Raw genomic sequence first — 26,011 nt, 5'->3', positions numbered from 1 at the left:
CCTCGAGTTTTGCTGGGCCAAGGCTCAGTGTCGGTTGAACCAGTGAGTTCCCACGCTGGTGTCTTGTCTGCTGCTGCTGCGGCTGAGTCGCTTCAGTCGTGTCCAACTCTGTGCGACCCCAGAGACGGCAGCCCACTAGGCTCCCCTGTCCCTGGGATTCTCCAGGAAGGAACACTGGAGTGGGTTGCCATTTCCTTCTCCAGTGCATGAAAGTGAAAGTGAAGTCGCTCAGTCGTGTCCGACCCTCAGCGACCCTGTGGACCGCAGCCTTCCAGGTTCCTCTGCCCATGGGATTTTCCAGGCAAGAGGACTAGAATGGGGTGCCATTGCCTTCTCCGGGTGTCTTGACTAAGAACTAGAAATTCGCCGGGCAGCCCTGGACGCCGGCGCTGGACCCGGGGTGCCTCCAGGCCAACCGCTGCGGCGGGCGGGTGCGGGAAGCAGGCGCGGGTGCAGGAAGCAGGCGCGGGCACCGCCGCACGCACTGGGCAGCTGGTTCACACAGCAGGGCTCCACTCCTCACCCAGCAGCCCGGTCCAGCCCCAGGCAGGAGGGTCCAGAGTCCACAGCTCGAGCTCTCTAGGGGTGGACGGGGCGGGGGGTCCCCGGTGGGGCGCTCTGTCAGCCCAGCTCCACCCAGCCCCTCCCTTCCAGGGGCAGGCTTCGGGCTGGCCTCTGAACCCCCAGGGGGACCCGGAGTCTGACACGAGATGAGTCCTGGGCACTGCCTGGCTGCCCTCAAGGGCCGCAGGACGGTCAGGTGCGCTGATGGCCGCCACACCAGGGGTTCTGCAGCAGCCCCCGAGCAGGGCCCTGCCCCCGAAACACCAGAGGGAGCAGGTCTAGACAGTCACCTGCCACTAACCCCAGTCCCTTCGTCCCCTCAACCCTGCTGATTGGGGCAGTGACTTGCCCGTCCCGGGTGAAGCAGACATTCCATGAAAGATCCCGGGCAGAGCCACACGGACCCAGAGAGCACCAGGGGCAGGGGACCAAGGACTGTGATGGACCCTCTGTGCAAACAAGCAGGCCCTCAGACAGGTTTTCTTGCCCAGGTTTTCTCTGGGCAAGAGTGTGAATGACCCCGCTGTCCCTACAGGGCGAAGCCACAGCCAGCGGCCGAGCCGTCTGTTCTTCGTGACTTGCTGCTTCTCACGAGACGCCTGCCTGAGCTGAAAATCACATGGAAGTGTTTCCTCTGCACCATTTGCACAGTGCCCTCAGAGCTACGGAGTGGCTGCGACTCAGGCTGTGTCCTGAGTGAGACTGAACCAAGCTCGGCTCTCAGCTCCCCTGGGGGCCTCCCTTCAGCAGTGGTCCAGTGACTCAGGAGGAACTGGGGGTGGGGTGCTCTGGACAGGCTTTCTGGCCTGTAGACCCTGCGCCCCACCCTAGCCTCTGTCTCTCCTGGGAAGGCATCTCCCCCTGGGGTGGCTGTCGCCTCCCTGGGGCCCCAGCTGTGTGTCCAGCCCCTCAGGGCCCTGGAGGCAGCCCTGCCCTCCCAGCGCCTTCACAATCTGCTGCTAGTCGGCGCCTCCACCCAGTCGCTTCCCGCCCCGCCATGCGTCAGCTCCTGAGGTCAGCGGGCTCTCCCACCTGTCCCGAGCTGACAGATGGCACAGGGTGGGGTGCATGGGCAGGATCACCGTTTTTATTGAGCTGTTGCTAATGGGGGTCCAGAGGCCCCACATCTCGGAGTGGGGGTGGGGTGGTAGATAAAAGGCCATTGAGGCGGTGCGGCCCCCTGGGGTCTCGCGGCCAATGCAGGTCCAGCGAGGGCGCACCTGGGGGCATACCTGCCACGGAGCCGCCTCCACCTGCCCACGGCCGGCGCCTCCCTCCACGCCCAGCCGTGAGCCCTGCTCCCAGGAAGTTGTGAAAAGCACACGATTAACGTCAAAAGCCGCTTCCAGTACCGTCGACACTGACAATAGCGGAGGGTAGATTCCAAGCGTTCTTGCTGGGGAGCCGCCCTGCAGTGACCCGGAGTCCCTGGGCCTGGTGTCCAGGGAAGGGCTTTACGTGGGGGCCGGGAGCGGCCGCGGGGGCGGGGCGAGGCCGTTCCGGGGGCGTGGCCCAGGCCGGAGCTGTTCCGGGGGCGGGGCCCAGGCCAGAGGCGGGGCCGTTCCGGGGCGTGGCCCAGGCTGGGGGCGGGGCCCGGGCGGCCTAGACGCCGGACTTGGCGATGATGCGCTCCAGCAGACTCATCATTCGCTCTTGCAGCTGCAGGCTCTGGGCCTGCAAGACGCTGTGCTGGTCCAGCGCGCGGCGCACCTCGCGGCATGTCTCCTCCAGGGCGCGGCTCAGCCGGCGCTGCTCCTCCAGCAGGGCCTCCAGCAGCCGCAGCTTCTTCCTCTGCAGGTGGCCACCTTGGCCCTTGCGCTTCTTCACGGGCCGCTCCTCCGACCTGGAAGGACAGTGCGATGTGGGGACGGCTGGGCCCTCCCTGTCATGACAGCATTCCCACACCCACTGAGCTGGGTGGGCAAGGGGCGCTCATAGTGGGGGAGTGGACACCCAGAGAAGGACGAGGAAAACGCTGGGTGGAGGGCCTACAGGGCAGACACCACCAGTTCTGGCCAGCCTCCGGCAGATGGGGGAACCCCTGCCTCCTGGCAGCCTGGAAGGGGCCAGCACGCCTGGGGGTGAGGAGACGGGGACAGCAGGCCAAGGGTGGGGCCGTAGAGGCCAGGCTCCCCTCCAGGACGGGAATCTTTCCAGGGTCAGGGCTGAAGGCAGCCCAGCTCTCTGCTGTGAATGGGGCCCCCAGGGGTGGCAGGGAGCTGCCAGACACCCCCAGTCCCTGCCTGTCCCCAGCCTAGGCCCTCTGCTTCCATGCAGGATTGTGGCCCAGTCACCCTCGGGGCCAGAGAGCAGAGCCTGGACTCTGGAGGGAGAGGTGCCCCATGGCCCGGCCTGGCACAGCACCCGGCAGCCGTCAGTCTGGGAAGTAGGCTCAGCCCACAGAAGCAACTGTCCACCAGCAGCAGATCCCCTGCACCCCAGCCCGGCCACTAGCAAAGGCGATTCTGTCGGGGGTCTTCGCTGAGAAACCACTCCCCCCCCCAGGGAAGGGGTGCTGCACAGCCGAGCAGCAGCCCCCAGATTCTGGGTGTCAGACCGGAGGGGCCCCCGAGATGCCTTCCTCACCCCATGCCCGTCTGACAGCTTGAGACTGAGCTCGGGGGAGGCAGGACCAAAGCACAAATGTACACTCTTCCTGTCCTCTTCTCCACTGGCCAACTCCTATTCAGCCGTGAAAGCCCAGCCCCACGTGACCTCCTCTGGCTCCCTAGCCCCACACCACACCTGTCTGAGGGTGTCTTGAGGCGGGGTCAGCTCAGGGCTGGCAGGATGCCACGGATGGAAGAGGGGCTGGGCGCCCACTGCAGCCAGGCTCCAAGGACACTGCGGAGGCTCAGCCCGACGCCCCCTCCCTGGTTTTGAGACCAGCCAGCCTGGCAAGGCCAAGGAGAAGGGGGACCCAGGGCATGGTCTGCTTGGGGTGGGGGAGCTCGAGAGCCAGACACCGAGGAAAGGGCAGGAGGCTCGCCTCTGACTCCCAGCCTTCGCCAGAGAAGGTCCTGATTTATCCCCATTTTACAGACAGAGACTGAGGCCCAGAAAGATCAGGGACTTTCCACACAGCTGAGCAGTGAGGGTGCAGGAGATGCACTTGGGCGGTGGACACGACAGCCCGGGCCTCGGGCCCCCCTGCCTCCCTGTCTCTGGCCTCCCTGTCCCTGAGGTGCGTGTGCCGCCCAGGCCTCTGCAGCCGGCCCTGGGTGGCAGAGACTGCCGCCGCCAGGACGGCCGCCTGGCCCGTCCCGGGGGCAGGCAGTGGGGCAGGAGCGGGGCGCGCACACACCTGAACTTAAGGGACAGTAAGCTGGAGGAGCTGTCGGAGCCGTCGTCCTGGAAGCGGCCTTCGTAGGAGCACTGGGTATACGGTAAGTACAGAGGGGTGGACTTAGCAGACGGTGACAGGGACGCCTCGGTCTGGGACGTGGAGGGCCCCGGCTGCTGGCCGTCCGGCAGTTTGCCATCACAGGACTCGGGGGCCTTGGCCAGAATCCTATCAATGGCTAGGTAATAGGGCCAGTCGGGCGGGACGGACTCGCTATCTGTCATGCATTTTAATTTCCTGAAACGAGAGACACAAGAGCCAAGGGTGAGAAACGGCTGCTCCTGGCCCTGCCTGCCCGGCCCCTCTGCAGAGGGGCGCTCGGGGGCGCCAGACCCAGGGAGCCACGTGGCACGGGTGTGGGCCACTCCCAGCCAGACAGGCCTCCCCGGAAACGTGGGCCAGGTGAGACCGGGTCAGAAAGAGGTCGGGCTCGGGACCCTACGCTGCTGTGGGTGTCGCAGGACCCACAGGCCCCAGTGTCAGGCTGGCCCCTACAAGTCCTCTCTTTGCTTTTCTGGAGTTTCTAAACTCTCTGCAATGAACAAACGCTGCTTTTTAATAAGTCAGTCAGCATTAATAAGAACATATGTGGTATAATACCAACATAGGAGCAAGATGTGATATAATGTGTAACGTGAACGTAAAATGAGGTCAGGTCACAAGCGTGTCCTGAGGACGCTGCCCCGGAGCAGGAGCTCAGGAGAGACGAGCACAGGCCTCGTGGTCACGGCTCTGAGTCTGCGGCTCGTCTCCACCGCTTCGCTGTGTGAGCCTGGGCAGGTCCATTAACCTCTCTGAGCCTCGTGTCAGTAAAATGGGGATGATCCAAATTGTGCTGGGAAGACTGGAGCAGACAACGCCCGGTGCCTGGCGAACAGCGAGCTGTCCTGATGACATTCTTGGTACCAGGAGGGGGGCTGGGGCCTGATGCCCCCAGCGAGGGTCTGCTGTCTGCCTATGGTGGGCCCGTGCCCCGCCCAGGCCCTGTGCCCTGCCCTCCCCTGCAGACAGGCCCTGAGGTCCCTGGGCCTTGGCTGTCCCCTGGGAGGTGAGGGAAGGGGAGATGGGGCCATAGTGCAGGCCCCGGCCAGCGAGCAAAGGGGCCACAGTGGGTTGGGCGCGGGCTCTCTGCCTCCCGAAACCCGGGGTCCTGAGCCCCCGGCCGCCACTGGCAGCCCCTCCACATTCCCTGTCCTTGCTTCTCCGGCTCTGGGGAGGACTCTGAGTGACAGGGTCCCCCGCAGCAAAGTGGCTCCTTTCTCCTAACAGGGTGCCCCGAGGTCAAATCCCTGCCGGGGCGTGGCCACCGGTCACCCTGGTCCCTGGAGACGCACCGACCATCTGAAAGCATCGCCCTGGTGGGGGTGTGCGGCTCGGGGCAGAGGCGGAGGGACGTGGGGTCCTCAGCAGGGAGCCGGGACGGGCTGCCCCACTTCCCTGAGGGCAGGAGGGCGGAGGGCTGTGCTGGGTCCCGGGTCCCCCTCCAGCACTTCCGGAAGCCCCCAGGTCCCGCTCTGCCCACCCGAGACAAGGCCTGCCCCACTGCAGGGGGCCCCTGAACAGCACACCAGCAAAACACGCTCCCCTGAACCAGGGCCCCCCAGGCTTCCTTCACAGGCGATCTGTTTTCCTACTTTGGCCACGCAGAGCAGCTGGTGGGATCTGAACTCCCCAGTCAGGACTAAACCTGGGCCCCTGGCAGTGAGAGCATTGAGTCCTAACCACTGGACCTCCAGGGAATTCCACCAGCCACCTTCATAGCAACTGTCCCCGGAATCCCCAGGGGGCCCTGTGGTTGGGACTCTGCAATTCCACAGACGCGTGCCCAGGTTTGATCCTGGGTCGAGGAACTAAGATCCCACAAGCCGGAGGTGCATTCAATAAATAAATAAAGATTGGCTTTGTTTTCTTTTTTTAAAAAAACTTTTCATGAAAAAATAACTGCCGCCTCCGCTGTGGGCAGCTCTGGGTGGCGGGGGTCAGGGGAGTGCTGGGGGAGATAAAGAACCAGCCCTCAGCCAGAGTGTCGCTCTGTAAGGCCGTCTGTGCCTGCGTGGTCCGTCTCTTCAGTTGTGTCCAACTCTTCGTGAGACCCCATGGACTATAGCCTCCAGGCTCCTCTGTGCATGGGATTCTCCCGGCAAGAATACTGGAGTGGGCTGCCATACCCTCCTCCAAGGGATCTTCCTGACCCAGGGACCAAACCCATGTCTCCTGCACGGCACCATGCGTCTCCTGCACGGCAGGCGGATTCTTCACTGCTGAGCCCCTGGGGAAGCCCTCTCCTGCTCTGGGCCTTGGTGTCCCTGTCGGTGACGGGAGCTGAGAGGTGCTGCTGCTGCGTACAAGTGCTTCATAAACTGTGAAGCGCTGTGTGCGTGCGGCCCCACCCCGCCGCCCGCCACCCCCTTATCTCCTGTGGCCGCCTCAGCCCACCTCCCCTCCAGGAATGGAAGAGGATCCCTCCCTGGGGCTCAGGAGGCGGCTTTCAGGATAAATAATGAATAACCCGGCCAGACGCCAATCAGAGCCGTGAGTCACGGAGTCAGACAGCAGGCCGTAAAGCCACCCGCCTCAGCCCTGCTGCCCCCTCCCTGCCAGGCGCCGCGGGGCTGGTGGCGAGGGGGATGGGGGGCACACGGCTCGGCCTCGGCCCACCTTTACCCCAGTGGCCGGCCACCTCTGCTCTGCCCCAAGGCCTGGCTGGGGGCCGGGCTACGGGTCAGAAATGAGCCTCTCGATGTGCCAGGCTCAGGACTGGCTCCTCCAAGGCCGAGAAAGTTAAACTGATGCAACTGAAGCAGCCTTCGGCTGTCCAGGGCCCTGGGAGTCTCTGCACACCCCCAGGCCCCAGACGGGCCGGGAGCCACAGGCCAGGAGGGGCGGGGTTGGAGGGGGGGTCCTCTCACCCACAGAGTGTGGCTCAAGGTGCCCAGGCCAACCTGCAGGGCTCTGTCCACAACCCCTGGCCAACCTCTGCTCCCCTGTCCGGGGCGGCCTGGGCTGGGACCACGGGGTCCTCACGTGTCCTCCTGGGACGGCAGCCTCCCAACATGGACAGGCTCCTGGGGGCTGCGTGGGCCCAGCCCGCCCACAGGGCCCACTCTCTATGCTTCTCCGCCTGCAGCTCAGCTCCTCCTCGACCTTCACCCAGCCCGTGACCCCCTCCACCCCGTGACCTCTCACCCGCCCACGACCTTCTCCTCCCCAGACCCCGGGCAGATAAACCTGGCCCTGCCCTCTGAGGTGCGGGGCACACAGGCCCGCCCTGGAGCTGCCCCTGCCAGAGCCACGTGCCTAGCCGTGACCTAGCCCCTCCCGAGGCAGCCAGGGCAGGGGCCCAGTGCGAGGCCGGGAGGGGGCAGAGGCGCGGACCCTCCTGGGTGCTCAGGGCCTCCACACCCTCTCCCCAGCCCTGAGGCCAGTGCTGTGCCCACAGTGGGCTCAGTGGACGCTGGAGGCAGCTGACTGCAGGCTCAGGGGCCTGGTGGCCCGGCCTCGGGTTTCCCGCCCCTGGCCGCCAGCAGTATCCTCCGCCCTGCGGGGCCTTGGGGGTCTCCCCGAGCCCCGCTCCACGGGGCCCACAGGTCCCCTCCTGCCTACACAAAGCCGGGACCCCCCCCCCACGCCGCCGTCACCCAGAAGGCCCCCGCCGGCCGCCGCCCGCGGGCCTACCTATACTGGAAGGTCATGTTGGTGATCTTGATCTTGATCTCCTCGCCCAGCCGGCGCTCGCCCGTCATCTCCAGCAGCTTGCTGGCCATCTTCTCGTACACCTTGGCGTTGCGCTTGGTCTGCTTCAGCTCGTCGAAGAACTCCTCCCAGACGAGCATGAGGCCGCGCATCTCGGCGTCCGTCCAGTTGCGGGCCCGCCGGTGCTTCTCAGCCTGCGGGGACACGAGGTAGCCGGGCACCTCTGCCGTGGCCATGCCCGGGGCACCTGCGGGGTTAAAGAGCGCGCTCGGGGCGGGCCGCCGGGGCCTGCACACCGCGGCGGGAGCCCCGCTCCTGGAAGGCAGCTCCTCGCTCAAAATGGGGCCTACATCTGACAGGCAGGAATTTAGTTAAAAGCTTTTAAACGGGAAACGTCATTTTGATGTCACGTTTCCATAGCAACAGAGCAATTGCATAAGCTACAACAACAGAAACCTTTTAACTGAAAGCGCAGGAATCAGGGCCGCCCTGACGGGCCATCAATACTCAGCGAGCAGGCCAGGCCCAGAACCGGCGGCCCAGGCGCCCGGCCCTGCCTCCCAACCCTAGCCTGGCCGCCAGGCTGGCCGGCCCAGGGCCACTGAGAGAGGCCCCTCCGCTGGGAAGACTGGGCTCGGGTGGCCAGGCAGGATCCAGGCAGCAGTCCTGGCCTCCACCTGCCCCCTCACCCCCGGCTCACACTGTCAGGGGCCCAGGGAGGGCCCAAGATGGGGGGCTGGGGTGCGACGGAATGAGAGGCGGCGGAGAGGGAGACCCAGAGGAGGAGAGACGGGAGGACAGAGGGGTAGGAGGGACAGACGGACAGACAGGAGGCTGGCACGGGAACACACGCTTGGGGACCTGCAGAGACGCGCGTGTGCAATGCCCACCCGCCCGCATGCCCCGCGCACGGCCATCCTCTGGCTCACTCAATACAAATGCCACCACCACCAGGCTAGGCACCAGAAGCTGCGACAGACCCCTGGCTTGATCACCATCCACCTCTTCCCCTCCTCAAGGGGCACAGCTGCCGGCCTGGGTGACATGGTGGCCTGGGTGACCTGGCAGCCTGGGTGACTTGGCATGGGCCGAGGAGCCAGCGCAGGGCCCAAGGCACAAGGTAGCTGGGAACAGACGGTGCCAATGAACAGCAGGGCCCCGTGGGGCTCCCAGGCACGGAAGCCTTTTTGTCCCCCATGCCTTATGGACAAGACTCTGGCCTCCGTGGCCTGCTCCGCGTTTCGGAGAGCAGAGCGGTTGCTGATCGGAGGAGGAGGGACAGGCCCGTCAAGATGAGCAGGAGACAGACCACCTGAGACCCTGCACACACCCTGAGCCCGTCAGCAACCCCACCTTTTGGAAAACTCGCAGAAGCAGAAACGAAGACTTGCTACTGCCTTGGCCCTTATCACAGACCCGACTATAACCTCTCCCTCCTCACCAGGGGTTGGGGCACAGCCCTTGAGGTGCTAGTGAAACCGCTGACTTCAGCGTGGGGCTTAAACCCACGTGGCTGGGAACCTGGCCAAAACCCTGCTGGAGACTCAAACCCAAGTGGCCAGGACTCGAACTCGGCCAAAACGCACGGTCTGCCAGCCGAGGCCGCAGACCTGCTGTCAGGTCCTCATGAAGCTCAGGTCTCTGATGTCTCATCACAGAAAGAATTCAGCGACAAAGTGATAGGGTAGAAGCGGACTGATTCAGAGAGAAACACTCCACAAACAGAGTGTGGGCTGACACAGAGGGCAAGTGCAGCCTCGCAAGGCTGTGTGGTTAGCTTTTCCGGAGTTGGGAAGGTCCCCTGGAGAAGGAAATGGCAACCGACTCCAGCATTCTTGCCTGGAGAATCCCATGGACAGAAGAGTCTGGCGGGCCACAGTCCTTGGGGTCGCCAAGTCAGGCACGACCGAGCGACCAGCACTTTCACTTGTTTTGTATGAGCTGGGTAATTTCACAGGCTAATGTTCAGTCACTCAGTCGTGTCCGACTCTGCAGGCCCATGGACTGCAGCACGGCGGGCCTCCCTGTCCATCACCAACTCCCAGAGCTTGCTCAGACTCAGGTCCATCGAGTTGGTGAGGCCATCGTGCCGTCTCATCCTCACAGGCTAGTGAGCGGGAGGACTGTTCCCACTGTTTTGGGGACGCGGCGGCGATCTCCAGCCGCTGGGCCGCTGCCCGCTTTTCGGCCTCTGACAGCCAGCCTTGGGGCTGCCACGGCGCCTCTGGGTGTGTCGTTTCGCTCGCTGATGTGTTTCAGTGAGAGTGGACAGAGGACCAGGGTCTAGCTGAAGTTGACCTGTCTGCCATCTTGGACCCACTGGAGTCTAACCAGCTTATGTTGTGTCCTTGGGCTGTGCCACCCTTTCAGAGGGTGTGCCCTGCCCCCTGCCTCTTGTCTCACTGGCTTTGCCTGGCAAAGTAAAGCCACTCTGTCTCCATGTTTCTGTTTGGCACTGGTGCACAGAGCGCCGAGACTTTGGCAACAGCGTATTCCCACCCGTCCTGCAGCCGGAACACCTGCACCCAGACCTGCCTTGTGCACGGGGCTGGGAGGGGTGCTCCCTGTACCCCCAGGACCCCACAGAAAAGGGCTTGGTGAAGCCTTGCTGAGTAAAGGTATGAACTCTGAAAAGACTGATCTCGAGTAACTCCCGTCCCTCCCCAGTAGGTCGCCTGGATTTTGCCTTCAGGCTTCCTGGCAAACTCTTGTTCTTTCTCCACGGCCCCGTTCTGGCAACACCTTCTCTCTGAAGTCCTCCTGCTCTCCTTTGGTCCTTCCTCCCGCTCTCCCTCCTGCAAACTGAGCCTCCCTCGAGCCCGCCCTCCAGCTGTGTGACCCTGGGTTAATGCTTGCAAAGGCAACAGTCTTAAGAATTCGAGCTCGCTGGCTCCTGGGCCCTGTTCTAAGCGCAGCGTGTCTGTTTTCAGCTTTGACCCTCATGGCACTCTTGTGAGGGAGGCTGGCGCTGCTGTTAGTCCCATTCTGCAGATAAACAGCCTGAGGGACAGAGGTGAGGTCACCCTGTGGGCAAGGGGCCAAGCTGCGCTCTGAACCCAGGCAGGCTGGCTCGGCGCTGGGTCTGACCTGTGCTCCCTGGGAAGGACACGTCAGGCCTCCTCTGTCCACGGTCCTGGGCGGGGGCTCACAACCCAGGGCACACGCTGCTGCCTGGGTGAACGCTACCATTGATCCCTGGGGGCCTGGGGAGGCCCCCGAGTGCGACCCTGGACAAAGTGGCCTGGGCAGCCCCTCCTCAGGCCTCCGCCAGCAGTCAACTGAGGCTCAGTCCCAAGGTCCACCTCACACCTGCTGGCCGGGCTGTGACAGCCACACAGAGCCCCTGCCCTGCCCCCCGGCCAGTGTGCTGTGAGCCCCCCGGATGTGCGGGGTTCTGTGGGGGGTGGGCTGAACTTGGGGGAAGGGCTCACAGACTGCAAGCTGAAAACCTCCCCAGGCACAGAGGGCCCTCCTCAGGGCCTGAGCCGCCCAGGACAGGGAAACTGAGCCTGGGGCCAGGGCCGGGGGTGGAAGGGGGTGACAGGGGCTGGGGGGGCGGTCCCTGAGGCTCTGGCCAGGTGCCCTCACCCTGCACCTCCACGTGTCCAGAGCTCGCCTCTTACCCCGAGGGGCTGAAGCCCAGCTGGAAGGAGGGGAGGGCCCAGGACGGGGTGGGCCGACTGCGGCTCTCTCCTTCCTGCAGTCGGAACTTGGGGTGCGGAGGCAGAAGGCAGCAGGGCACCCTGGGTCAGCACCTGGCCCTGCCCTCCGCTCCTGGTGGAAGCCCCTCACTGTTGCGGCTTCTGAGGTTGCCTGGGGACACCCCTGCCTGGCCACATAGCACCTCCCAGGAAGGCTGACAGCTGCTATGCCCCTTGACCGGGTACCCGGCACACTCAGTAAGTAGTGTTTGCAGAGTGTGTGAGGGATGAGAAGGCCCACCTCCTCCAGGAAGTCCTCCCCAAGCCCCTCTTAGGCAAAGGATTTAACCTACCAGGTGGCCTGAGAGCTGACTCTCTGCCCCCAGAGCCTGGGGTAGCCCTGACTGTCCTCCAGGTGGACGTTCCCTCAACCCCGACCTCCAGAGCCGAGCGGGTCTGCCTCACAGCAACCCCCAGCGCCCAGGTGGGGCTCCGAGAGGAGGCAGGCCAAGCTCAGGGTTTCAACCTGGCTCAGCCAGCTACAGACACGACTTGCTCAGGCCACCTCCAGCCCTGCCCTCACCAACACCTGTCTGGACAGGTGACCCCACTGGACATGGGCCGGTGCAGGGGGCACGGCTGCAGCTCCTGGGCCCCTCCCTGCCCCCACCTCCTCAGGGCACTTGGAGAGGGCACAGGCTGGCGTACTGGCCCAGTGGGGGCTGCGGAGTGGTCGTCAGGAGGCGCTGCCGCCCTAGGTGCCCAGCTTGGGCAGTCCCAGGGCAACAGGCCCCAGTGCCTCTGCGGGGGCGGCTCTGGGCCTGGGGCAGTGCTGCTGGTGTGCTGGGCCGGGTGACCACCCCCTGCTGGGCCCCAGCAGACGGGTCCCGCAGAGGCAGGGTAAATGGCTGGGCTCCAGCGTCTCCGCTGAGGTTTCAGGGGTGCTGGAGAGCCTCGGGTGTGGGGCAGGGGGGCGCTCGCTTTGGCCTCCAAAGACAAGACAGAGCCAGGGGGAGACAGAAGCAAGCCAAGCTCCTGGCGGCCCGTGGGAAGGCCCTGTCTGCCCTTGGCGGGGCTGGATGGGGACTGCGTACCTTGGCACAGCTGCATGGCCTGTGGGGACCCTCAGGCTCTGCGTGCCCAGAAGGCAGAGGGCCTGGGGCCAGGCGTCCGGCGGCACCTGCGGAGAGAAGGGTGGTCAGGCCTCAGCGGGAGGGGCCCAGGCACGCAGGGGAGGCCGGTGCCCTCCAGGCCTCTGCCTGGCCATGCGGGGACCCAAGGCAGGAAGGGCATCCCTCAGGGGCCTCTAGCACCTCCCCGGCGGCCGATGGCGGGGAGCCGGGCCCATCCCAGGAGGCGGGAGTCCTCACAGCAGCGTAAGACCCCTGGCTGGGCAGAGGCCGGAGAGCACAGGGAGCGTGGAGGTGGGTCCAGGCTGGGGGCGAGCGGAGCAGGAGGGTGGGCTCTGCTGGGCGCAGTGACCGGCCTGGCAGCACTGTCCTCTCCCCACAGGAGCCCAGACCCTTAACTCTTGGTCCTCAGCGGGCATGCCCGACCCCGAGTCGACGGCTCTACCACACTGGGCCGCCCCTGCCCTGAGTGCCCCAGGGCCAGGATGAGTGTAGGCCTGGCCGGCGGTTCATCTGCTCACAGCTTGGCATGGAGGCTTGGCAACGCCTGCCCCAGAGGATGTGGCCGCGATGTGGGGACCGTACCCGGGTGGCCCCCGAGTTCCTGCTTGGAAGGCCAGTGGGGATGAGCCATCCTGAGCAAGAGGCCAGACTGCAAGGCCCCCAGGGTCGTGGGACCCCAGGTATCCCTGTGGTCTGTCAGGAGCCTTGGTGACTCCACAAAGCCAGCCCACCTCTGTGCCCGTGGGGCCCTGGCAGGAGGTCCTGTCCAGTGGCGCCCGGGCCGCCCTGAGGGTCGAGGCTGGACCAAGAATCCCTGGGCCCAGAAGGGCTTGCAGGTTCAGGTCAGGAAGCAGGGGGTGAGCTGCCCTCTACCGAGGGCACCTGTGCTGGGCGGCTGGAGGGTGAGTGGGACACTGTTGCTTCCTTCCAGGGCGTCTCGGGCCTTCGTCTTAACATGGAGGTCAGGGCATGGCCGCCTCGCCTGGACCACAGCGGGCAGGGAGCGCTCGGTCCCTCCCAAAGGGGAGGCTGCTGAGGCCTGGAGCGTGTTAGGTGAGACGGGCCTGGGGAGGTGAGCTGACCTCTTCCCACATGCAGTGGGTGCACGCACCCCCGCGCAGCCTGGCCACTGAACCGGCAGCCAGACCCTCTCCGAGTAGGTTCCCACAGCACCACGAGGGCAGCGCCCACACGTGCCGTGACCGGGGCAGAGGCCAGGCTTCCTAAGCCCGCCGCCCGTCTCTCTGGGCACCCGCTGTGGTCGGGCTGGGGGCTGCACACTCCCGCCAACACCCTGGGACCTGGAAAGCCTTCAGCAGACTCTGTGGAGCACCCGCCCTGGGCAACCCACTGCCCAGGGTCTCTGCCTCCGCAGCTGGATGGGCAAGCACCACGGCACAGAGGGGTGTAACCCCGCATGGCTGGGCTCCCCAGGAGGGGCTGGGAGGGCCAGCGCCCGCACAGCTGAGTGGAGAGGATTCCTGGAGGAGCTGGCATTTCCAGCGGGAAGAACATACCACCTCAGATGGACGGGGCGGCCTCACCACTCGGTCCCAGGGCATGGGGGCCTGTGGCCAGTGAGGTGAAAGGGGCAGCGGGGCCATGAGGGCCTCCAAGGTCAGGTCATGGGCCCTGTGTGAGCCCCCAGGACCTGTGCCCGCTGTGACCACCCCTCCAAACGGGGGCCTGGGGTGAAACTGCACGGCCCCCACGGGGATTAGATGTGATCACCGCAGCCTCTGCAGCCTCGGGCACTGGCGGGGGGCCGCCCCCGTCCCCGCAATGCCCGGCACCTGGGTTCCACGGTGCTGGGCTCCTGCTGGTGTGGTCTGCCGCCCCCTGTGGGGGCAAGTTTCCCCATAAGCAAAGCAGGCCTCACACGGCAATTTACCTTGTTTTTCTTTTAATTCATATGTACAGTATTTGTAGCAGTTTAAAAAATTAAAATATACATCTCATGTCAAACCTTCCCTCTCTTCTCACAGACAAGCCTAGGCCAGGCTCCGGGATGTACCCATCACAGCCCTGTGGGTACCCGGTGTGTGCATGGCGGGGACCGCGGCAGCGGACAGTGTGAGTTCCAATCCCGCTGGAGGACGGGCAGCCGTGGAGCGTGCTCAGAGCCCAACCCCCCGCAGCAGGTCTGTGACGCTCCAGTCCTCCGAGCCAGCGGCCACCTGGCTGCCTCAGGGCAGCTGCAGCGACCGTCCGGGGCCAGGGGCTCCTTTGGCAGCACGACCAATCTAGCGCCAGACACACAGGCCCCGCTGTCGCCACCCCCGCCTGGGCCCCGCTCCCCGGCTCCCCGCTGAGCCCAGGCCTGCGGCACCAGGCAGTGGGGGGCAGTCCCCTCCAGGTGCGGCCACCCCAAGCTCTCTGGGGAGCGTCAGTGACCTTCAAGGTGGTTCTTGCACCCCCGCCGTCACTCCAGCGTGCAGGACCAAGCATCACCCTGGCTAGGACAAAAGGCAAAGCGAGGTCGCACGCCAGGAAGAGACGCCCATGGCACCGAGAGGGAGCAAGTGTACTCCTCCGAACCACACGAGAGTTACCACGCTGCACGGCCCGGAGGGGCTTCCCCAAGATGGCTGCGGGCAGCTCCACTAACCCGCGCGGTGAGCGGTCTGCACCCCCAGGCTCGGCAGTGACACCCGGCCACAAGGGGGGCTGGGTGCGACATGCTGCGGGCCCAGGGAGCCCAAGCGCCATCCTCGCCTCCCGAGAGGACGCGTGTGCTGCAGGAGGGCGAGGGCACAGCGGGGAAGGGCACCTGGAAATGCCCCTCCCCCTGCCCGGCTCAGCGGGGCCGAACAGGACACACAGGGTAAGATGCACTGGCGCCTCGCCCACCAACCACCCTGGTTTCGCTCAGATCTTCCCTGTGTCCTCGCCGCCCCCAACGACCCTTTCAACACTGTCTGGGGTGGCAAGGCGACTGCTGCCGGACACAGATTTAGTGCAGTCCCTTCTGCAGACAGCTGACGAGGGGGCCTGTCTCCTCAGGGGTACTTCGATGAGCAATGACCCCACCCCACCCTCAGACGTCTCAGCCACGTAGCCGACCCCGTGGGGCGGGTCTGAGAAAGGTCGGCTTCTGCAGAGACCTGTCGCCCGCCCTCAGAGGCCCCGATGGAGACACAGGTGCATGGCCCCACACGTGTCCCCTCCTCCGCGGGCAACGACCTCCCCGAGCACTGGCGCCCGCCCTGGGCGCACGCCAGCGGGTCTCTGGGTGGCACCGATGGCCAGAGCTGGCTGCAGCCCCTAGCTGAGTGCTGATAGTCAGGTGGGAAACAGGGCGGGCCCTCGAACAGCTGTGCCCAGCACTCGGACTCCGAAGGGGACCGGCCCCCGGCTTCACACTCACAGTGTGGTCTCTAACAAGTGCAAACACCTAAGCGCGGACAACACGGGCCCACGACACGTCCACCTCGGAGCTGCTGAAGGGACCCTGGGGGTAGGGCAGCAGTTCTAGAACCTTCCGTGCTCACAGTCACTCCAGCAGCTTGTGCCTGCCAAGGCGAGGGTGAGCCCAAGTGAGAGGCAGGAGGGCGGGGACGTCACTTCTCCTGCGGAGCTGGAGCCCCGCCCTCAAGGCCCCGGCTCCGACTTCTGACCCGTGTCCACCGCTCACACCGCTGGGCCCTCTGCGGGGGCGCCCGGGTGCCAAGGGCAGCTCTGAGGAGGGGCTCTCTGCACACTCTGACCCTGGCTGGCCTCAAACTGCCTGGCTCCGGGGGTGGGGGCTGGGGCCCGCACCCGTAGGAGGCGTGTGCAGCGGGCGGTGTGTCGCAGAGACAGGCGTGAGGGGCACCCCGAGGCCTCCCCCTAGACCCTGGGCGACAGCTGCAGGTCAGCCCCGCTTGCCAAGGAGACGCCCAACCGGACGCACCTGAGCTCACAACCAGGACAGCCAGGCCGCACCTTCCCCGCCCTCAGCTGGCTCCTGACAGGACAGCAGCACACAGCCCTGAACCCCAAACGGGAGCTCATGGAAGAGGGTGGCATGGCGGGGCTGAGGCGTTAGGTGAGGGGCTGCCAGCCAGCCCGCCCCGCGGCGGGTGGGGGACAGACCCGGTCCACCTGCTCGGAGGCCGTGACATGCAGCGCTGACCTGGCGATGCACAGACTACACGGGCGTAGAAAGCCACCTTAAAATTAATCTCTTTACTGATAGAATTAAACTTTAAATCCTGAGAAGACAGACACGGGGAGGACAGCGCACTGTCGCGCTCCCAGCCCCCCCGCCTGGCCAGACCCGGCATGCGTGCCCTGCGGGAGCCCGAAACACCCCAGGACCCCGCGCCTCGGAGCCCGTGGCGTCCCCTCCCACCTGCGGGACAGCGGAGGGCTGATGGCTCGCCGGCAAGAGCAGAGGAATCCTGGCCCCCAGGAGGGAGCAGCTGGGACTTAGTGACTGCCGAGGGCTGGGCGGGAGGAGGACGTAAACAGCCGGCGGCTGGCTCTCACACCAGCTCCAGCGCGAGGCCTGCCACAACAAGCTCCCACCCCGCGAGGACTCAGGCTCAACCCCAAAGGTTACTGCGTGTGCCCTGCACACAGCCTCGCCACCACGCGGCAGGACAGCCGCCCCCTGGCTCCCCGGAGAGAAGCCCGTGCCGCCCACTGCCTGGCACAGGCTGGGCCCCGCGGTCCAGGGGCCACCTCGTCGCCACCTGCATGGGCACTCAGCATGTGGCGGCCTTGTGGACGCTCCGCAGACAAGCCAGCAGGTGGTGGTATGGGTTTCCGGGCACGGCGACCACCTCGAACACAGACTGGAAGGCCCTGCGGTCGAGCTCCTCCTCTATCTGGTGTCGGTAGAAGTCCGCGGCCACCAGGCAGAAGAGGTTCACGTCCACCTGCTCCAGCTTGCCCATCCTGCTCACGACGTGTGGGAGGCTGGCCAGCCAGTTAAGGGCGCAAGGTGGCAAGCTCGGGGAGGCCAGCTCCTGTGCTCCAGGGGGTTCCTGCCTCCCCCAGGGCTCCGGCCCCGACATAGGTCTGCGGACAGCGGGGGGCGCCGGGGGGCTCCCCAAAGCTACAAAAGCAGCGGCCCAGGGCTGGGTGGCAGCTGCCTCACGCCTGGGTCTGGGCCCTCCAGCCGGAGCCCCCGCCCCGCGGGGCCACCCCTCGCACAGGGCTTACCTGGCCTGGCTCCTGCACATCCAGCACAGAGCCATGCCGCCCGCCCGGGCCGCTCCCAGCGCCGGGACAGCCGTCTGCTCCGAGGCTCTGCGGTCTGTCTGGGGAAGGCTGAAGGGAGGGGCCGTCCCCTTTTGGCAGCCAGCGTGTCGGGGGCGGGAACTGGATCTTCACTGACTCCAGTGTTTGCCCAGGAGGGTGATACACGGCACGTGACAAGGGCTATTGAGAAGCAGCGCAGTGGCCCGCCCAGCTGCACGGACCCGCAGGCAGACACAGGGGGTCCTCTGGGGGCCTCCCCTCCCCGCGGACCCCCCCGGAGCCCCGCTCAGAGCAGGGAACACACGGGCTCCTGTTTCCTGGTTCGTGTCTCACTCTCTTGGGGCTTAAGGGAAGTGTCACCCTGACACCTGGGCTTCCTACAGAACTTGGGTTTCCAAAATGCTGACGCAAACGTCAACCAGGATGCTGACGAGGACCAGGCAAGGATACATTGCCGAGACCCACGGGCTGGTGGACGCGCTGACGAAGAAGCAGGAGAGGCTCCACATGGCCATAGCGACCGGGCTCCGCTGCGTGAAGTTGGAGAGCGACAGCATGACCCAGTCCCGCACCGTGGACGACTGCCCCGCGCTGTGCAGCGTCTGGAACACCTGCGAGGAGGCCGCAGGCCGAGGCCGCCTCGTCAGCGCCAGCTGGGGGAGGAGCTGGGGGCCCGGCGCCCGGCTGGGCACCCCGCCCCAGCCCCTCACCTGGTACACGACAGTGGCCATGAGCTGCGGGTACGGCTGCTGGCTGGACAGGAACTCGCCGATGACCTTGTTCATGACGTCCTGGGGCGGGAAGAAGTCATCCAGGAACTGGGGGAGGACGCGCGCCACCACACGGGCTTCGCAGGGGAACCCCTTCCGGATCCTGTGTGGTGGGGGGTGGAGCCCGGATCAGAGCCCATCCGCCGTGCTCCCCAGCCCGGGGGCTCCTGATCCGGCTGGCATCCTGAAGTAGCAGCAAAGACGGCTGGGGTGGTGACATCACGGCACGCCACAGCCCCTCGTGACAGACCCACGTCCTCGTGAGGCCCTCAGGCACGTCTGCGCTCCTGCAACCCGTCAGTGCCCCCACCAGGCCCCCTCTGCGCCAGCCCTGCCCCAGAGCCCCCAGCTGCCTGCCCTCAGCAGACCCGTGGTTGGCCCCTGGCACAGGGCCCTCCCAGGGCCAAGGGGCAGCCAGCAGGCTACTGGCCATCAGCACACCTCCGCTGGCCCGCCATGTCCGCGTGTTCTGCGTGCAAGCCCCATCTGCAGGAAGCTGAGTACACATAGGCCTTGGGGGTGCAGAAGCGGGGCCCCTGCACAAGCACACACGAGGGGCTTGCGTTGTCAGCAGACTCTGGAGCCCGTGGAGATGGGCCCCCCAGAACCAATCAAACAGGCGCGTGTGACTGAAAAGTATCGGAAGGGACCTGGAAACCGGCCCGGTGTGCCCGCTCCACCTGCCTGCAGACGCCAACCGTGACCCACAGGCACGAAACCCGCAAGGGAGAGTCAGCGCCGTTGACCCAGCGTACCCCACGCATGACAGCATGGCCAGGCTGAATGCAGGCCCTGCACGGGCGGACGCGCTCATCTCGCAGCAAGCCTGGTGCGTGAGCCCCCACAGCAGGGCTAAGCGTGGGCGCCCTGCCTGCTCCCCAGGCTTGGTGAGCGTAAGCATGGGACTGCGGACGCTCACTGAAATGGGCAACGTGGGCGCAGCGTCCATGCTCAGCTCTCTGGCCAGAGCGGGCCTGGAGAAGGTTCTGTGAAGTGTCGCAACGTGGGCACCCGGATGGTCGCCTGCTGACCGAGCTGACCAGAGCTGAGGTGCGCAGAGCAGAGCCAGCTTCCCCGAGGCCACAGACACAGCCTGAGAGGCCCGGGGCAGAGCCGGACGAGAGCCCCCAGCCGGCCTGGAAACCCGGGCACACACGTGGAGGCGGGCCGTCGACACAGGCTCTCAAGGATGCTGCCTGCTGGTTAAAGCTGTCCGAGGGTTGTGAGAGCAGCCTCTTTTTCACAAGCGCAGCCTCCTCCTGAGCCGCTGCTAGCGCGGCCCCCAGGCCCTTCTCTATACAACGGCAGCTCGGACAGCCGCTTCGGTCCCGAGCACGCTCCAGGCCATCTCTTCAAAGGCCCCCAACACCGCCACACTGCCCCTCGCCATCAGGACCCGGGCCAGCACTTGGGACAGCCCTGGGGCCACCCGAGTCCAAACCTGGGCGCTGGGTGCCAGGACGGCCCACGGCTCGGAGCCCGGGGTGGCGCGGAGCCCGGGGCCCGGGCAGGGAGCAGGCCGCCCCTGGCTGTGGGCAGGCGGGCTCGCGCTCACCTGTCAAAGAGGACGGACACGCGTTCCATGGCCACGATCACGGACTCGCTGTCAGGGGCAGTGGGGCTGGGCTCAGAGGCTCGGCCTGGACTGACTTTCTCCTTTCCTGGAACAGAGCCGTTTCGTGCCGCTGGTTTGTAAAACTGGACGGTTCTGTTAAGGGGGCCTGGAGCTCACACAGGAGTTTACGGAACTCCTACTGATGGTCTGACACAGGGGGGCAGGGGCCCGCAGGGCCCAGCCGAGACACAGGGCACAGGGGTCAGCCTGAGAGCTGCTCCCAGACGGGGCTCTGACCCCACGCAGCCTGAAGGCCCCTCCAGAACCCCTGCGTCTGGCGCCTAGCAGCACACACTTGCCGGGCTCACCTGTGTACATGCAGGTGAGCATGAGGCCCAGGGCTGCCATAGCGCGGTGTGGGCTGTGCACGTTCACCCGGTCCACGCTCAGCTTGACCAGGGACTCTGCGTCCAGCCGGGAGAGCTGCTCGGAGAGCAGGAGGCGCTCCAAGCCCCGCAGGACACAGTGGTAGACAACGGACGGGGTGGCCTCCTCGCTTCCAGACAGCATCACCCCACACATCTGCACGAGGGAGGGCTTCTGGGTCAGAAGGCTGCTGTGGGCCTCTGGCCGCCCCGCCTCCTCCCAGGTGGGAGCGGTCGCCGGGCGCAGCCCAGGCCAGGCCGGCTCACCTGTATGATGGAGGCCGAGAACTCCGGCCCCACGTCCAGCGGGTAGTTCTCGATCAGGTAGAAGGCCGTGGCACACATCACCAGCACGTGCTGCTGGCTATGCACGCTCACGCAGCTGAAACCGAGGCGTCGGCCCAGATGAGTGCACACGGCCGCCGTGTTGCCCTCCCATCTCAGGGACCCCAGCCAGCGTCCCTGTGAGGAGGGCGCCCCCGTGGGCCCCCGCTGGCGCATCGGCCGGGGTCTGCTGTGCACGCTGAACCGGTGTGCGCACTTCTCACAGGCGCCCCACCCCCCGCCCCGGCGGACGAACCCGGGAGACCGCGGTGGGAGGCCGGCCGCGCCCACTCACTGGGCTTTGCCCTGGAGGCTGGAGAGGAGGTAGTCACTGACGACGGGGATGAGCTGCTTGGCGGTGTCGTCCAGGAGGTCGCACTCCAGCACATACAGGACGCCGTGCAGGGCGCCCATCGTGCTGGGCAGGTGGCTGCTCCGGAGCGCGCTCTCCAGCAGCCGGCTGACCGGTTCCGCCACGGCCTTGTCCTGGGCACAAGCACACGGTGGGCTGGGCCAGGCCCACACCCCAGGGGAGGCCCAGGAGGGTGGCCTCACGCTGCGGGGGCCTGCGTGTTGGGCTGGGGTGTCGCGGGGGCCCCAGCACCCCCACGGGTGGGGGCTCCCTGCGCCTCCGGGCCACGCCCGTGCTCACACTCTTCTCCTGGGGCTGGAGTTCAGTGTGTGAGTGACACAGGGGCCCACGAGGCCGGCCCTGGGAAGAGCCCCAGCTCAGAGTCTGTGACGGACTTCCCTGGGGACAGTGCTGGCCGAGGGCCTTGTCTCACTCTGCAAAAGCCTCAGAGGCTGTCTGACTACCCCTCAGCGCCCAGAACTCGCCCTGTGGTCCCCTCAAAGCTGACACTGCAGAGGACTCCCCTCCTCCTGCCCACACCCAAGGCCGCCAACGACCAGCAGAGCCCACGGGGGGCAGCTTTCACAACCTGGGGAAGTCTGGAGAAAAGCAGAGCTTGAGAACTCCGCAGCTGGGCTGCGTGGGTACAGCCACATAGGAGAGGGTCCCTGAGCGGTGGCGTCCCGTCCTTGGGGAACCCGTGCTGGCCTCCCCACCAGCAGGGGTTCACCCCAGGCCGATCTGTCTAAGCCTCTTCTCGAAAACATTACTCATTCCATTTACAGACAACACAGCTTCAGCCTTGGGGATTCAGGCCTGAGCACAATTACCATGAGAATGAGCCCAGCAGCTAAGCTTCCCGCAGAGACAAAAGGACCCACCTCCCGCAACACACCCAAGGGGCCACACTTGGGCCTCGAATAGCTGAACAGCAGAAGCCGGGGGACTCATCTTCCTGCCCTTGGACGGTGCTGCGGGAGCGGAGGCGCTCTCAAGGGGCGGACCTGGCCTCATGCCCCTCGCGCACAGCCGAGCCCCTGGAGAAGGCACCGTGTCGCCGCAGGACCCAGGGCCACGGGAGCCCCACCAGAGGCCCGGCTGGCACCCCACGCTCCACAGCGAAGTGGGGCGCCCTCCTCCCGCGGCCAAGGCTCCGCATGGCCTCCGCTCACCATCCCGAGGACGGCGGCCGGCCTTGCAGGTGGCGGGCACCAGGTACTGAAGGAGGATCTCGTCTTCCGAGGGTGTGCCTCCGCAGCTCCGTCAGTGTCAGGTACATCATCTCAAACTGGTTGCGCTCCGTGAACAAGTCCGAGACCACGAGGAGCTGGAGACGACACGCGGATGGGGGCAGGTCACTCCGGCTCCACCCCGGAGCCAAACCTGCACCAGAGCTGGCCCAGGAGGAAGGGTGCCTGCGGTCTCCCTGGAGCCGTGCTCACACGCTGCGGCCACGCAGCCCAGTATCAAAGCGGCGAAGGAGAGACGGCGCCTGGCTCAGAAGTCAGCGCTTTGGCACTGATTTCTTCTGCCTCTCCAGAGCCTCCACTTCTCTCGTGACATCTGAGGACGGGCTCTGATCAAGCGGAAGGCCCCGAGCACCGGGAGTGTGTTGGAGGTGGGGCTGGCTGGTCTTCAGGGCCCTACCCCGGCCCAGCTGAACAACTCAGCCGGCAGGACTTAGGCCACCCATGGAAGCACGCAGGCCTCTCGGGGTCATGAGGTCAAACACACCTGTAGCAACGCTGACTCGACCTGGCCCCTCTCCTCGCACTCAGTACTGTTTTCCAGAAGTGCCTGATGTTACCAGACTGAACACTCAGGGGAATGAGAACCCAGGGAGTGCTGATGAGCCAGGTGCTAGATGCAAAGCAACTTAAACCTTTACACTGTCGTTACTATTCCTAAACAGCAATCTTTTTTTTTTTCGTCATGCCGTGTGGTTTGTGGGAACAAATCTGGGCCCACAGCAGTGCTGGAGTCCTAACCACTGGACCACCATGAATTTTCTAGTAACTTGTTTTTTTTAAGGTCTTTAGGCAGTACTTGTAGTTAGCTGACTTCTTTGATAAAAGTCAATTTGGCAACTTACAAGTTAAAAACGAGGTTCTTAAAATATCAACTTGACCAAATATGAAACCTTTAAAGGATACTGAGAAAACAAGCTTGAAAAAATAAGAAAGTCATTCCCCAAAGGAGACACCTTTAGATAAAAGAGCAGTCCAGTCCCGGGCAGCCCTCCTTCTGGACGTAACCCGCGTGACAAGCCGGCACTGATTAAGTGACTTTGCAAACCTCTCAGGTGTGACTTCAACACTGCGAGGACTGACAGGCGCTGCGCACAGAAGCTGCACTTCCTGGTGGCCCCCCGAGCTCCCGGACGTGAAGGACTCTGAGGCCAACCCCTGGACAACAACCGCCCGGATGGGTGCTTGGCTGCTGGGGGGGTACGTCTGTCACAGGCCCGAGGAGACAGCGCTGCGAGGACAGGCGGTCCCGTGCCGACTCCACGACGTGGCCACTGGGCTGGGGCGTGCCTGCCCGGCTCTGCGCTGTGGAGGCAGCCCCTCCCCTGGCCTGAGAAGCACTACAACATCCCGCGTCTCCGCACGGGGCCGGGCACCGCAGGGGCGGGCAGGCCACTCACCGAGCGCACCACCTCGCTGATCAGGGTGACGGGGGTCCTCCTGGCGGAACTCGATGGCAGGATCCAGCGACTGTACAACTCGAGCAAAAACTGCGAACAGGAGTGGATGTCGACTCCAGCCCGGTGTTTCCTGCAATTTCCCCCGAAAGAGATGAAAGGTTTGTTTCAAGAGGCCCCCAAACAAGGGACTGGGCGGAGCTCCCGCTCGCTTGGACAGAAGGCAGAGGGAACCTGGAGTTGAGCGGCGACGTGGGCGGGCACGACGGTGCCGGGGCCTCGGCCTCCTCCTCCTCCTCGTCCCACTCCTCCTCTCGCAAGGGCGTGATGCTGTTCCCCAGCCACACCGAGTGGATGGACACCTTCAGGCGACATGGGACGGGCGGTCTCTGAGGCGAGCACCAACCCCCGTCCCCGGGCAGGGCTGGTCAGACCCTCAGGGGCTCGCGGCTTAAGACCCCAAATGAGGCCCCTGGGAGCAGCTGAGGAGGGGGAAGCGCCACTAAGAAAGGGAACGTTGAGAAAGAAAGAGGAAACTTGGCTGCTGAGGGACGTCAGGGTGAGGTCTTGACACAAATGGAACCAGAAGGTGGGATCTCTGTTCTAAACTGGTCCTCTCACCAGACAACACGTGTGGGCCCGTGTTTCTGAATGATGTAACAAAGCCCCCTACCCACGCAGAGGACAGTCAGCTAGCTCTGGAGGGAGGGTGGGGAAGAACCGGCCCCGCTGGCCGCCTGCCGGGCACTGACCTGGCCAAGCTTGTAGCTCATGTCCCCCAGCTCACGCTCAGGGTTGAGCTGCAGAAGCAGCTTGTCATGGCTGATGAGAGCACCTGCGGGGCAAGGATGCGTGAGTGTCCCCGCAGAGTGGGGAGTCCGTCCCGCACAGCCCTGAGTGCCCCTCCCATGGGGAGTGCGTCCCTGCACAGCCCTGAGTGTCCCCTCAGCGGGGAGTCCGTCCCCGCACAGCCCTGAGTGCCCCCTCAGTGGGGAGTCCGTCCCCGCACAGCCCTGAGTGCCCCCGTGGGAGTCCCCCACAGCCCCTGAGTGCCCCCTCGATGGGGAGTCCGTCCCCGCACAGCCCTGAGTGCCCTCAGTGGGGAGTCACAGCCCTGAGTGCCCCTCAGTGGGGAGTCCGTCCCCGCACAGCCCTGAGTGCCCCTCAGTGGGGAGTCCGTCCCCGCACAGCCCTGAGTGCCCCTCAGTGGGGAGTCCGTCCCCTGAGTGCCCCTCAGTGGGGAGTCCGTCCCCGCACAGCCCTGAGTGCCCCTCGATGGGAGTCCGTCCCGCACAGCCCTGAGTGCCCCTCAGTGGGGAGTCCGTCCCCGCACAGCCCTGAGTGCCCCCTCGATGGGGAGTCCGTCCCCGCACAGCCCTGAGTGCCCCTCAGTGGGGAGTCCGTCCCCGCACAGCCCTGAGTGCCCCTCATGGGGAGTCCGACAGCCCTGAGTGCCCTCAGTGGGGAGTCCGTCCCCGCACGCCCTGAGTGCCCCTCAGTGGGGAGTCCGTCCCCGCACAGCCCTGAGTGCCCCTCGATGCCGTCTGAGTGCCGAGTGGGGAGTCCGTCCGCACAGCCCTGAGTGCAGTGGGGAGTCGTCCGCACAGCCCTGAGTGCCCCCTCGATGGGGAGTCGTCCCGCACAGCCCTGAGTGCCCCTCAGTGGGGAGTCCCTGAGTGTCCCGTGGGGAGTCCGTCCCGCACAAGTGCCCTCAGTGGGGAGTCGTCCCCTGAGTGGGGAATCGTCACAGCCCTGCCGTCCCCTGAGTGCCCCTCAGTGGGGAGTCCGTCCTGAGTGCCCCTGAGTGCCCCTCAGTGGGGAGTCCGTCCCCGCACAGCCCTGAGTGCCCCTCAGTGGGGAGTCCGTCCCCGCACAGCCCTGAGTGCCCCTCAGTGGGGAGTCCGTCCCCGCACAGCCCTGAGTGTCCCTGATGGTCCCCTCAGTGGGGAGTCCGTCCCCGCACAGCCCTGAGTGCCCCTCAGTGGGGAGTCCGTCCCGCACAGCCCTGAGTGGTGGGGAGTCCGTCCCCGCACAGCCCTGAGTGTCCCCGTCAGTTGGGGAGTCCGTCCCCGCACAGCATGTGAAGCTGCAGGGCCAGCAGGGTGATGAGAACTATCACTTTTTCTCCATAACAAACCAGACTGAACGGTAACTGGCTGTGGGCTGAGCTGCAAAAGCTGGAGTGTTAGTGGTCGCTGACAAGGTGCCCACCGAGCCCCCACCCTGGCGCTGGGACAGTCCAGCTGTGCTCACGGCACAAGGAGCGGCTGACACCCCCACACAACCCACCCTCCCCACGAGCCCTGGAACCTGTGGTGGCTGGGGCTAGAGACGGGACGGGGTCCCACGCCTGGTACAGGTGGTGAGTGGCAGCGTTTTC

At 65.5% G+C, this 26,011-nt stretch overlaps 2 protein-coding genes across 2 annotated transcripts; both read right to left on the bottom strand.

Annotated features, from left to right (window-relative positions):
• Positions 1-268: 268 nt before the first annotated feature.
• Positions 269-18,004, bottom strand: MSANTD1 (Myb/SANT DNA binding domain containing 1). Its single transcript, XM_018044657.1, has 5 exons — positions 17,523-18,004; positions 12,336-12,421; positions 7,583-7,847; positions 3,869-4,144; positions 269-2,407 (listed from the first exon to the last, which is right to left on the bottom strand). Exons 2-5 carry the CDS (start codon positions 12,349-12,351, stop codon positions 2,167-2,169), a joined length of 798 nt encoding a protein of 265 aa, XP_017900146.1. The 5' UTR covers positions 12,352-12,421; positions 17,523-18,004; the 3' UTR covers positions 269-2,166.
• LOC106504024 (huntingtin-like) lies at positions 16,523-26,002 on the bottom strand (the record flags this gene model as incomplete). Its single annotated transcript, XM_018044656.1, is given in 14 exon segments — positions 16,523-17,276; positions 18,012-18,172; positions 18,272-18,434; positions 19,887-19,992; positions 20,255-20,468; positions 20,579-20,693; positions 20,931-21,121; positions 22,160-22,177; positions 22,179-22,236; positions 22,238-22,314; positions 23,635-23,764; positions 23,866-23,993; positions 24,384-24,466; positions 25,942-26,002. Coding segments are annotated over 14 exon segments (1,719 nt in total), but the record flags the coding sequence as incomplete, so codon positions are not given.
• Between the last annotated feature and the right edge of the window lie 9 nt (positions 26,003-26,011).

The sequence above is a fragment of the Capra hircus genome, unplaced genomic scaffold (genome assembly GCF_001704415.2).
Source record: "Capra hircus breed San Clemente unplaced genomic scaffold, ASM170441v1, whole genome shotgun sequence".
NCBI lineage: Eukaryota > Metazoa > Chordata > Mammalia > Artiodactyla > Bovidae > Capra > Capra hircus.
Note: the sequence above shows the minus strand (reverse complement) of the source record. Positions and strands in the feature narration are given on the sequence as shown.

Excerpts from the sequence above, each read along its gene's own strand:
- MSANTD1 (XM_018044657.1), bottom strand. Across the intron at positions 4,145-7,582 it reads AACATGACCTTCCAGTATAG|GAAATTAAAATGCATGACAG; the intron begins GTAGGCCCGCGG and ends CTCTCGTTTCAG. Across the intron at positions 2,408-3,868 it reads TTACTGTCCCTTAAGTTCAG|GTCGGAGGAGCGGCCCGTGA; the intron begins GTGTGTGCGCGC and ends CTGTCCTTCCAG.